At 39.5% G+C, this 14,097-nt stretch overlaps 1 protein-coding gene across 1 annotated transcript in view; it reads right to left on the minus strand.

The window, feature by feature from the left end:
* Window positions 1-14,097, minus strand: part of otog (otogelin) — a 226,232-nt gene that overhangs the window by 55,304 nt on the left and 156,831 nt on the right. Inside the window, 1 exon segment of the mRNA XM_072271370.1 lies at window positions 4,771-6,914. Within this exon segment, the coding sequence (XP_072127471.1) occupies window positions 4,771-6,914 (2,144 nt within the window).

Consider the following 14,097-nt stretch of genomic DNA (forward strand, 5'->3'; position numbering starts at 1 on the left):
AGGAAAGAGATAAAGGGAACAACTATCACTGCTTAGGGTCAGATCTACTCAAGTGGTAGGAATAGAAAATTAGCAAGTAAACAAGCAGTCCAATTTGTGAAAACATAGAATTCTTACAGCAATGTAGGTATGGACAAGGTTAAAAGAAAAGGGAGTACACAGAGTACCTGAGGGAGTTAAGCAAAAAATTAAAATGACTGAGTTTGCAGCTGTCCTAGATCAAGAGCCGTAGTAGATTGACGAGCAGCAACAATAGCAGAAAATTTGGCTTTTTGAGCTAGGTGGCAAAATTGAACAGAAACTTAATGAAATTTGATTTAGCTCATTTATCCAGCAAAAACAAAGATCAAACAGAAGAGGATGGCACTGAGCCAGATTCAGAGATGTCAGGAAATATAGCTGAAAGTTTGGCCACGAAGTTAAGTTTTAAGAAGGAAAAAGAGAGAAAGTGGGAGAAGAGCTTTGGGAGGGAATGACAAGAATTAAGGCAAGAATTAAGGCAAGAATGACAAGAATTAAGACAAGAATTACCTCTTGAAAGTGTAGTCGCTAGCAGTGAAAGAATTAAATTTGGATATCCAAGGCTATTGAAATAGTCGAGAACAACAGCTTTGATGGGCCCCAGAAGCTTGCAGTGATGGGCAGGGAATTTGAAAAGAAGGATGACATTTTAATGCACTACTACTCAATATGATAGGTAAAGGAGATGTGTTGCAAGTTAGGATATCTGTAGTTGAGTTTTGGATGAGCTAAAGTTTGAAAATGATAAGCCAATTGGGTGAATACTGCAAGCATAACAAAAGTAAAGGTTTATGAGCATATTATCTCAGAGCTGTAATTTTAAGATAATGGAAATAGGCAGTGTGGGTAGTGAAGTGGATCAATGTCAGGAGTACACTGCTGAATCAAATACAGTGCTGCTAGAAAGTTTGTGAACCCTAGAGATAATTTCTATTTCTGCATAAATATGACCCAAAGTGTGATCAGATCTTCATGTAAGTCCTAAAACTAGATAAAGAGAACCTAATTAAATAAATAACACAAAAAGCATTATGCTTGTCCATTTATTTATTGAGAAAAATGATCCAAAAATACATGTACTTGTTGGGAAAAGTATGTGAACCTCTGGGGTAATGCCTTCTACACAAGCTATTTGGAGTCACGTGTTCCAATCAATGAGATGAGATTGGAGTCATGGGTTGTAGAGGTGCCCTGCCCTATAAAAAAAACACACAAAGTCAGATTATTGACAGAACCTGCTCTTCTCAAGAAACATCTGTTTATGTGCACCACGGCTCGATCAAAACAACTTTCAGAGAAACTTAGAAGAAGAATTGTAGAGTATTTCTAAAGACCTGAGTGTTCATAAGTCCACGTAAGAGAAAATGTCTACAGATGAAGGAAATGCAGTGCTGTTGCTACTCTCCCTAGGAGTGGGCATCCTGCAAAGATCACACCAAGGGCACAACATACAATGCTGAAGGAGGTGAAAAAGAATTCAACGGTAATAGCAAAAGACCTGCAGAAATCTCTAGAATTTGCTAAAGTCTTTGCTCATGTGTCCACCATAAGAAAAACCCTGGACAAAACTGGTGTTCATGGAACGATACCACAGAGAAACCACTGCTCTCCAAAAAACAACATCCCTGCATATTCCAAGTTTGCAAAAGGCCACCTGGATGTTCTACAGCACTTCTGGGACAATGTTCTGTGGACAAATGAGACAAAGGCTGAACTTTTTTGCAGAAACGCACATTGCTAAATTTGAAGGAAAAAGGGCACTGCACATCAACACCAAAACCTTATCCCATCTGTGAAGCATGGTGGAAGGAGCATCATGATTTGGGGATGCTTTGCTCCCTCAGGGCCTGGACAGCTTGTGATCGTTGAGGGAAAAACAAATTCAACATTGTATCAAGACACTTTACAGGAGAGTGTCAGGGTAGCAGTCCATCACTGAAGCTTACCAGAAGTTGGATAATGCAACAAGACAATGATCTGAAAGACAAGAGTAACTCAACAAAAAAATAGTTCAAAAAGAAGAAAATTTGTGTTTTGGAATAGCCAAGTCAAAGCCCTGACCTTAATCCGATAGAAATGTTATGGAAGGACCTGAAGCAAGCAGTTCATGCAAGGAAGCCCAACAACATCCCAGAGTTGAGGCAGTTTTGTAAGGAGGAATGGCCTAAAATTCCTCCAAGCTGATGTGCAGGACTGATCAACAGTTACCCAGAAACATTTAGTTGAAGTTATTGCTATATGGTGGGGAGGGGGCTCACACCAGTTACTGAAAGCAAAGGTTCACATACTTTTTCCAACAAATACATGTAATATTGTATATCCAATATGTAATATTGGATCATTTTTCTCAATAAATAAATTAACAATTATATTGTTTTTGTGTTATTTATTTAATTGAGTTCTCTTTATCTAGTCTTAGGATTTGCATGAAGATCTGATGGCACTTGAAGTCATATTTATGCAGAAATAGAGAAAATTTTACAGGGTTATGAACTTTCTAGCACCACTATAGCTTCTTAGGGCTGTAACTGACATCACCTTCGAATAGTGCAAAGATATAAGATGGGATCCATGTCTGAGGAATGGAGAGATTTACAATAAAGTCTTTGCCTTCCATGGAGCCAGATTTTCAGTTGCCCCAGAATTCCAGGATGGCTGCACCTGTTTGTTCCATGTGTCTCCAGGTGTGGTCCTTCACTGTGATCCCGGCGACGAGCCCTTTGTAGTGGTGTGCAGCACGACAGCTGTCTCAGCATCGGTAGCCAGCTGCACTCGCAGAGCAGATGAGACTTCACCCTCAAACTCAGCAGCTGTCAAAGCTGTCAATGTTATCAGGGCGTTTGAACCTTGTCAAAGCTTAGACTTTTACTGCTTTTTAAGTAATACCTGGGATTCAGTTAAAATATACGCTTTGTTAAATAAAAATCTGTTGTAAGCCTCGCATAGAAATAAAAAATAAAATAGTATCTACTTACTTTCCACCAAGTAGCCAAGACGGCAATAGAAAACCACACCACTTTGTCGGACTCTATGAGGAGTCCACTGTGGAGCACAGGAATTGCTTCTATGTGGCAGAAGATGCCACCAGTTGCCTAGGCCGGTGGCTCTGACAAAAAGCAGGACTTCTTCAGGGAAACACAGGCACATCCTGGCATTGATGTTAGCATGGAATCATAAGTTCAGGGCCATCAGTAGAAAACTGGTAAAAAGTTATATTTATCTGACACTGGGTGACAGGAAAGGAAAAGGAAAAGTCCATGAAAGGTATAAGTTCATGGCTATTTGCTTGGAGGGGGATGAGACTGATGGGATTATTATGCAAGGGTAGAGAAGAGGATGTGACAGTTCCAATGAAACAGAGCATCTCCATCTCAGTGAGCAAGGTGTCCATAAATTCAACATTATTTATATAGCTTTTAACATACGTACTGTATGTAAAGTAAGTTTTGCAAAATAAAATTTATCATTGAGCAACATATTAAAATCAATGACCAAAATACATAGGTGGTGGTAGAGACTCCAGAAAGTAATTGAGGGCCGAGTGGCTGAAGAGACAAGAGTGGAGGAATGAAAATTTGGGAAGTTAGAGAGGCTATTCAAGGAGCACCATGATCTAGGGAAGTTCCAAGAGCAGAGTGTTTGATAAAAAAAATAGGAACGAGTAAGGCCAAGGTGGGATTTGAAAACGAAGATGAAAAAAATGTGTAGCTGCCTGATTATAAGCCAATTATAAAGTTGGCACACATAGGAATGACTGAAGAATGGAACATGGAAAATTGGAGACACCTCCCTCTCCCTTATCAGGGAGAGAAGGAACCTGTGGTCTGTCGAATGCTGGATGAAATGTAAAGTCTTTGTGGTAACTGCAAGTCTGTGTCTTTGCTATTGCCTTGCTCACGCTTGAGTGCTCGGTGGCAGTGCTGATCTTGTTTTTTTTTTTGCCGGAGGGAGGGGGTTGCTGCCCGATACCATGTACAGGCGGGGTGGGGGGGGAGTTGGGGGGGACTTCGGGGTTCTAACATTTTAACTATCATTCATTCTTTGGGGCACTTCTCTGTTTTCATGGATGTTTGTGAAGAAAAAGCTTTTCAGGATGTATACTGCTCACATTTCTCTGATAGTAAATTAGACCTTTGAACCTTTGCTGCAAGTTGGGTTATGGACAGCAAAGTTTTGGATGTGATCAAGGTCAATAGTGACGAGGAAATCAAGCAAAAATGGGAGACCATTGACATACTCCTGTTGCTAGGTATCAAAATTACTTCAGATTCTAACTGACAGCTGGGCTGAAATATGGGCAATATTAGAGGTAGAAGTATGCAAATGAATTGGTGACGAAGAGTATATGGTGCCTTATGCATTATGTTGGAGGTGAGGGCAAAGAAGCAAAGATGATTTTTTTTATATTTCGGGAGGATCAAAGAACTACCTCTGAACTGGAAATACAATAGTGTAAGACTTTTCAAAATTGCTTTTGCCACATAAAATAATGTAAAGCAAGTAGCTTCATATTGCCATATAACCTAACAGTGAAGATTACAGACACAAATAATGTGCAGATGCTGGAAATCCAGGGCAAAACACATAAAATGTTGGAGGAACTCAGCCAAGTCAGGCAGCATCTATAGAAATGAATATTGTCCTGAAGAAAGGTCTTGGCCTGAAACGTCAACCGTTTATTCATTTTCATAGATGCTGCCTGACATGCATTTTGAGTGAAGTTAACAAATTTGCTGATATTTTACTTACAATGCAATGACTAGTTGATGGGATGGTCAGAGCTGTAGTGTTGACGGTTGCTGAGAATACTGTTGGGCCCGCAACTGATTCTGATTCACGAGTAGAAATAACTGTTGATAATGTGACATTGGATAATGTATATAATTGTGATTCAGAGCCAACAGTAGTTGTTGACTGTGCAGTTGAAGCAACAGATTCAATTGAAGTTACTTTCAACTCAGAGGAAACAGTCTCATTTAAACTTATAGATGTACGTTCTAAGGTACTGGTCAGCTGTGGAGAAGTTGCTATTTTTCTTGTGTCTTCAGTTGTGGTAGAAATTCTTGTTGATGCAGCAGGTGCTCCAGTTGTCTTAATAACTCCTGTTGATGTAACAGATGTTTCATTTATTGAAGCAGTTGATGCTTCTGTTGTTAATGGTGTTTTAAACAAAACTGCTGGAGATTTAGTTGCACCTACATCTGCAGTTGGAGTTGTTACTTCTTTAGTGATGGTTCTGCTGGCTGAAGTTGGTGTAGTTGTTGTTGAAAGCGGTAAAACAGGTGTTGATGCATTTACTGCATGTGCAGTGTCTGTCACTGTAGATGCGAGCCCTGAAACAACTGTTGAGGATTTTACTGAGGTACTTGTAAGCAATGGAGGTAAAACTATAGTTGTTCCACGTTGAGGGACCACAGCTGCAGTAGTTGTTTTACGTGTTGAAGTAGGAAGAGGGGAAACTTTTACAGAAGTTGGGATTGCTGTCGTGGAAGTCCGCAATGTTTGATTGTATGAAGTTTCCAATAAGGTTTTTTTCTGAGTAGTTGTGGATTTTATTGCAGAGGTTGATAGTGGAGAAGTTGATTTAGTACTTTCATATAATGTTGTTGTTGAAGCAGAGGTCATTTCTGTGCTCTGGGGAGTTGAGGTCACTTTGAAGATGCCTGTAGTTGAACCCATTTCTGGTCCTTTTGTAGATGGTGATGGATATACATGTTCAAGAAATGATGTCGTTGTTTTATTTGGAAATACCGCAGTCGTTAATGTTTTGAGAGCCGTTGTTTCTGACGATATTGTAGCAGATGCTGTTGAAGACATTGTTGTCGCTGATGTGGAGGCAGCTTCTTTTGAAGTTGGATGTAATGTAGCTAAGCCTGAATAGGTCGCAGGTGGAATTGTTGTTGAGTGAGCTCCTGTGCTCAGAGGATAAATGATAGACTTTTCTGTTGCATTAGTTTGTGCTGAACTTGCTATAGTAGTTTTATTTATTTCTGTTTCTGAAAATGCTGAAGGGGTTGATAACTTCTCAGTTGATGGATGCCATGTTGCTTCTGTTGATGTAGATAATTTATAGGTGCCAACAGGCATTGATGATTGAGTCTTTTTGGTTGTCAAATTCAATGCTCCAGTAGACAGAGAGTGCACTGTAAAGAAAGGATAACTGGAACTAGTAGCCTTTGTGGCTACCTTACTGAATGTAGGAAGCATTGTTGGTTCCATTTCTTTTGAAGTAGGATACGTTGTTGTTCCTTTTGAGGTTGTAAACACTGAGGTTTTTTGGGTAATTGACTTTGTTTCTGGCGGGGAATATGCTACAGTTGTGGAAAAGGAAGTCTTCTCTAATAATGGTTCTGTTTTAATTGTAGTTAGCCATCTCGTTAATGATGGTGTTACTCTCGTAGTAGCTGTTGAAGGTACTGTTTTAGTGTCTGTATGTTTGGGTTCAGTGGAAGTAGATTGCAAATGTGACTTGGTTAGTAATTCAGTCGGGCTTGTGGCTTCCATTAGTGTTGAAATTTCAGGTAAAGTCACTGCTTTGGTGGTCACCATTTTTGTTGAAGAGCCTAATGTAGAAGGGGATAATGTGTAAGATTCGGTGGAATGTACCAAAGCTCGATGTGTGGTAGGCGTTGTTCTGGTCAAGGGTAGAAGTGGAGAAGTGCTTGTAGTTAATGTAGCAGGACTTGCTGACAGCTGGGTTACCATAGGAGTTGAAGCAGAAGCGGTGGATTTACTTGTTTCTATCGGAGAAGTAGTAAATTGACTTATTTCAGCTACCGCACTGGACTTCAATGGCTTAACTGAGGCATTAAAGGCTGGAGAAGTGGATATTCCTGGTGATGCTGTTGAGCTTGTGGTTTTGGAAGGCTGAACATAAAATGCTGGCCTAATACCTAATGGAAGAAAAACAAGAAATAAACAAATCGTAGGACCTGGTTTCTACCTCATCAATTGTATGAAAAAAACAAGAACTTCAGTAAACATAGCCTGTGTTGATTGGGTATTGCAGCAAATGTTATAAAACACAAATAGTTTACTGTATCTCATTCTGCTTGAACCTCATCAACACCAAGTGCTTTATTCTGTGTTGCTGAATTTGGAAAGAAATTTAATTAATGATAAAGTCTTGACAAACAAGATTATGCTTTCAATTACAGTTGCAAATTCTAATGTGAGCATAATCTAAACAATAGCATTCAGTCTTTTTATGTTTTATCTTCTGATGACATTATTAAACTTGCAATGAAGGTCTGTTATTTTGTCTCAGACAATGCAAATTTTCAGGTAAAGATAACTTTAGCAATAGATAGAATAAAACACTTCTCATTATAATATCTCTTGTTTAAAATATGGTCTTGAGTTCTACTGAAATGTTAGGCTAAATTAATACATTTTAAATGTTTTTTCCCGTAGAGGTTAAACCAAAAATAGGGCATTGTTTATTAGGCAACACGCTTCAACGGTAGCTTAAATACGAAGATATTTGGATCCTTGGAATGTAGGACACTGCACCAATAGTGTCACAAATTAATTAACCACAACCTTAAAAGGATCAACACTTGTAATTCCTTTCAAGCAAGAATATTAATGCATTGCTTGGGAAATATTGCTAAAAACACATTTAGCTTAACCAGCAGGAAGATAACGTTATATCACAAAGGAGTCTTAAAAAGGAACAAAGTGTTCTTATGGCCAAAACTATACCAAGTTCCAAATAGTCACTGGCTTGTAAACTATAAGACAGAGACCTGAAACTGAGCAAGGTAGAGGAATTTATAATGCCGAATAAGGAAATGGCAGAGGAATAAAATAATTATAATGTGTCTCTCTTCATAGAAGATACAAGGCCTATTTTGGGGAATTAAGCATCTCGTGGAAATGAGGAACTGAACGAACTAAGTACTAGCCAAAAATTAGCACCAGAAAACTGGCAAATCCCAAGAGCATGATGATCTACATACCAACATTATAAATGGTGGCTTTAGAGATAGTGAATGCTCTGGTGATCAGCTTTCAACATTCTGTAGATTTTGGAATTGGTCCTGGGGATTGAAGGTTAGTAAAGGTGACCTCACTATTTAAGAAAAGAGACAGAAAGAATACCAGGACTTATCAGCCTAATATCTTAACAATATTGGTAAGAAAATTACAAGAATCCATAAATGTAAAAAAAAATTAGAAAACCTTCAAGAGCATCAAATGGACTTATGGAGGAAAAATCATGTTGTTTTTATGAAGGGAAACAGAGAATGTGGTGTGTAAGAATTTCAAAAAGACTTTTGATAACAAAGTTAGAGCACATTGAATTAGGGTAATGCATTGATAAGCATTGAGAATTGGTTATGTGACAATAAAGCAAAAATGGGTTATAAACAGATCTGTCTCTGGGTAGCAGATTGTGGAGTACTGCAGAAATCAATGCTTAGGCCCAGGCATTTATAATCTCAATATTTAGCTCCATCTCTCATTGCTACCTCCTCTTATTATATTTTGTATTTTGTGGATAAACAAGCTTTACAATTCTCCATTACTTTTGTATGGAAGATAGGATATAGATTATAGCACAGAAACTGGCCCTATGGCCCATGATATTTGTGTCAACCATGATGACAATTCACATCTGCCGACACATTGTCTATATCCCTCTATTCCTTGCCTCTTCATGTCTCTGTCTAAATTGCTCTTAAGTATTGCTATCATACATGCTTCCACGACTTGCCCTGACAGTGAATTCCAAACACGAGCCACTCTCTGAATAGAAAAAAAATGCCACATAAGTTTACTTTAAATAAACTCCCTCTCACCTTGACGACATGCTGTCTGGTAATTTACATTTTCATTATAGGAAATAGTCTCTGACTGTATTCCCTCTCTATGTCTCTCCTATATACATCTATCAAGTCATCTCTCAGCCTTTGATATTCCAGAGAAAATAATCCAAATTTATCCAGCTTCTCATGACAGATAACACTTTGTAATCTAGTCAAGATCCTGCACAACCTTATCTGCAAAGTCTCTAATGCCTCTACGTGCTTTTTATAGTGTGGCTGCACAGCATTGCACACAAACTCTAAACGTGGCCTAACCAAAGTTTTATACAGCTGCAAAGTGACTTGCTAATTTTTATACTCTGGGCCACTGACCAATGAAGGCAAGTATGTTGTACACCTTCTTTACTACCCTGTCGACTTGTGTTATCCAATCTCAGGAAGCAATAAAATGCTCTTGAGAATCATGCTATTTACTATAGACTTTCATCTTGCATTTGATATGCTAAAGTGCCACACTTTATAATTGTCCAAATTAAACCACATTTTCTATTTCTCTTCCCATATTTCCCACTGAACTCTTTCACATCTTTCCATACGATCCACAACTCCACCCATTTTTGTGATGTCTGGAAATTTATCAGCCCACATACATTTTTGTATAATATATCATAAACAACATAAGTCCTAGCATTGATCCTTGTGGAGCACCACTAGTCACAGACCACTAATAAATACAACATTCCTCCACCATTACCCTCCACAGTCTATGCCTATCTGTCAAGTCTCCATGGATCCCATGCACCATAATTTTCTGAATCAGCCTTCTGGACTTTAGAATGATCCTGTTACCTCAGTGGAAAAGAAAACAAAAGCAGATGTTGATGCTGTAAATATAAAACAAACACTAATAGAAAATGTTGGTAATGAAAATGAAAAATTACATGAAAATTTGCAGTGTTGTGGATAACAAGGAAGGGTGTCCAAGGTAATAGATCAGTTGGAAAGTTTGGCAGAGCATTGCTAATGAAATTTAATTACATCAGGTGTGAGATGATGAATTTGGGGAAGTGAAATAGGGGTAGGACATATACAGCAAATGTTCGGATACTAAGGAATATTGATGAATCGACAGACTTCGTTGTCTAAGTCCTCGATCCTTGCAAGTGGCCACACAGATGGACAGAGTGGTGAAGAAGGAAAATGGGATGTTTGCCCTCATAGGTTAGGGCAGAGAATATAAAACTGGGATGTATTTTGCTGCTTCACAAACCACATACTAGTCTTCACATGAAGTATCAGGTGCCATTCTATGGGAAAGACACTGGAGGGTGTGCAAGGAGATTCATTAAGATGTTCCCTGGATTGGAGGACATTAGCTACAGAAGAGATTGGATAGGCTGGGCACGTTTTCACTGGAGAGGAGGCTGGAGGATGACATTTTTTTAGAAATATATAAATTATGAGAGGAATGAATAGACTGCCTAATCAAATTCTTTTTTCTCATAGCAGGCTCATCAAAAACAAAAGGGCATATGTTAAGGTGAGTGGTTAGGGTTTTAAAGGAGATCTCAAGAGAAGGTTATTTATTTTAAACAGAGAGAGTGGTTGATATCTGGCATGCACAGTCACAGGAAGTTGATAGGTTTCTTGGCCATTGAGGGTATCAAGTGGTATAGGAACAGTGCTGGAAAATGTACTGAGGTCGAAGACAGCAGGCATGAAGGGCCTATTCCTCACTCTCTCATCTCATGTGATCTTACATCATCCACGTCTATAGATGACAGATACCATCTGATTCTGCTGATGTTTTCAGCATTTTCTGTTCTTATTTCATCTTTCCAGCATCATTACCTGCATTTCTTCCATTTTCAATGAGATAGCACCAAGCCAATGAAATGGACAGCGGGCATGTTCATGAACACATGAGACAAAATCTACATTTATTAATAAAAGAAAGTCAAAACAGGAAATGGGAATGAAACACAGGTTATGCTGTTTGAAACAAAAATATTGATGGACAGTGAAATTCCTGACAGTTTGGACATCAAAGATTTTTTAGGAAGTCTGTGAAAGCAAACATTAACATCTACAGAGAAAAGCAATAAACAAAATATTCTGATTATTCTTGGTTTGTATTCACCAAGACATTGCAGTCCCAGAGAGAAGTTAAGAACCAAGCCAATATAAATGCATCCACTTTAGGTCAAATGTTCTAAATTGCTCTATCACAGTTGCTGAGTATATCCACAGGCACTTAGTAGGACAACCCCAACAGGGCAAGTGCACTGTGTTCTGTAATCAGGAGTCAATGGTCCTGGAAGTATTGAACTCTTGGCCACAGTAATACCTTTTAATGCCAGCCAAATACTGGAAAGAAAACCAATCAACATGTTGCAGCTTCCTATCGTTGATGAGTAGCCAGTCTTTTCAATGAACCACTTAGCCTGGAAGAAGCACTGAGTTGCAAGAGAACAGAATATACTCTGTTTAAAGCAATTGAATGTGCGTTATCAGGACTGTGCAGAAGCTTCACCATTGACCATACTGGGTGGTGAAGATCATAACTGTCGGAGTATTCTGTAAAAAAGTTTGGAGAAGCAACACGTGAGACGTTCTCATTTAACCACATGCCATTTGACATATCTGCAGTAGATAGATCTACAACAATGACAGTACTTGTGGGGTTTAGACACTTATGCCTTTAGCCTGAGGGCATCCAGCATTGTGTTACACCAGACTACAACTGAAGTAAAATAAATATATTCCAAACAAGTCTAGCAGTCCAGGGCTAGACATCAATGAAATTCTGCAAACTGTGAGTAACAGTAGAAATGTCAAGAACCTGCATGAGCCACATAAATATGTGGTTACAGAAGCTGGTCAGATGTTAGTATCCTATGGCCAATCTCTAGATTCAGTTAAGAGACGATGCTTTGCATGCAGCTCTGATGGGACTCATCAAATATTCCCATTTAGGACTACCACAGCTGAAACCCACGGTCACAGCCATGGGTACTGCAATAAGCAACATCATTTTAAGACATTTAAAAAATCTATCAAACCTCAAAATCAGCGGACCTCAGACAACAGACTCAAGTCATGACTGCAATTCTACTTTAAGAAAACGGAAGCACTGATGGCGCTGATACGATTGAAACACCGTGGTCTTAGACTCCCACTCCTGACTATCCTGACGGCGAATGTACAGATTCTAAAAAGATAAAATTGAAGACCTTAGAGCAAGATTGCAGTACAGAGGGACAAGACTGGACTGCTGTGTACTTTGCTTCAAGGAAACATGGCTCACCATTTTGGACATAGCATGGCAACCTAAAGGCTTCATTATCCACTGAAAAGACGGGATATCGCTGACTCTTTTAAAAGTAGAGGAAGTGGAATATGCTTCAAGATTAACTCATCGTGGTGCACAGACACAGCGATTCCGTCTCCGACCTGGAATATCTAGTGGTCAAGTGTCGTCCATTTTTTCTGCTGATGGAATTTTCCACTGTCATCCTGGTAGTGGTGTACATTTCACCTCAAGCCTATATCAGGCAGGCACTGGAGGAGCTGAGCACCATGATCAGTAGTCACAAAACAATGCATTCTGATGGCTTCCTAATCATTGCGGGGGATTTCAACCAGGCCAACTTGAAGAATTCTCTGAACAACTTCCCCCAACATATCATCTGTGGAACCAGAGGCACCAAACACTTGACCATAGTTATACCACCATCAAGAACACATACCATGCCATCCCACGTCTCCACTTTGAAAAATCCAATCACTTGGCTGTACTTCTACTCCCAACATACCTTTTAGGGAACCTCGAATTCTGATAAGGAAAGAGATGGTGGTGTATGCTTTTTAGTAAAATCTCACCGGTGCACGGACATTGTGGTTATGTCAACTTCTTGTTCCTCTGACTTAGAACAACTAACAATTTAATGTAGACCATTCTATTTGCCTTGAGAGTTCTCATCTATGATTCTGACCGCAGTTTACATATCGCCAGCCGCCAATACCCCTTGTGCAGTTGGATCCTGGATTTCCTAATTTACAGACCCAGTCAGATTGACAAAAGCATCTCCTCCACAATCTCCATCAGCACAGGAGCACTGCAGGGATGTGTACTTAGCCCCCTGCTTTACTAGCTTTATACCTATAATTGTGTGGCTAAGTATAGCTCCAACACCATATACAAGTTTGCTGACAACACCACTGGTATGGACTGTATCAAAGATGGTGATGAATTAGCATATAGGAGGGAGATTGAAAACTTGGCTAAGTGATGTATTAACAACAACCTCTCACTCAATATGAATAAGACTAAGGAACTGATTGTAGACTTCAGGAGAGGTGAACCAGAGGTCCATGAGCCAGTAATCATCAGAGGATCAGAGGTGGAGAGGGCCAGTAACTTTAAATTCCTGGCTGTCATTATCTCAGAGGACCTGTCCTGGACCCAGCATATAAATATTATTGTGAAGAAAGTATGACAGGGCCTCTACTGCCTCAAGAATTTACGGAGGTTCGGCATGTCATCGAAAATCTTGGCAAACATCTATAGTTGTGTGGTGGAAAGTGTGCTGACTGGCTGCATTACAGCCTGGTATGGGAATATCAATGTGTTTGAGCAGAAATCCTACAAAAGATAATGGGTTTGGCCCAGTACATCATGGGTAAAACCCTCCCAACCATTCAGCACATCTACGTGAAACATGGCCGTAGAAAAGCAGCATCCATCATCAAAGATCGTCAGCACCCAGGACATGCTCTTTTCTCACTGCTGCCATCAGGTAGAAGGTACAAGTGCCTCAGGACTCACACCACCAGGTTCAATAACAGTTACTACCCCTCAACCGTCAGGCTCTTGAACAAATGGGGATAGCTACACTCACTTAAGGACTCTGTTATATCGTTATTTCATGCTCATTATTTATTGCTATTTATTTATATCTGCATTTGCACAGTTTGTTTACAGTTAACAGTTACTGTTCCGTAGATTTGCTAAGTATGCCCACAGAAAACAAATCTCAGGTTGTATGTGGTGACATGTATGTACTCTGATAATAAATTTTACTTTGAGTTTGAATTAGACTGCAGCTCCAGTGGTGAGGATCACCAAGGTGTGGTCAAGAGATAGAGGAGCACTTGCAAGGTTGCTTTGAGTTGGAGGACTGGACAGTATTAAGGGATTAGTCTTCAAATCCGAATGAACACACCACCCTTGTCACCGACTTCATCAAGACCAGCATGGATGAGTGTGTGCGTTGAAAATATACCGGACATACCCAGACGAGAA

The sequence above is a fragment of the Mobula birostris genome, chromosome 11 (assembly GCF_030028105.1).
Source record: "Mobula birostris isolate sMobBir1 chromosome 11, sMobBir1.hap1, whole genome shotgun sequence".
In the NCBI taxonomy this organism is placed as follows: Eukaryota; Metazoa; Chordata; class Chondrichthyes; order Myliobatiformes; family Myliobatidae; genus Mobula; species Mobula birostris.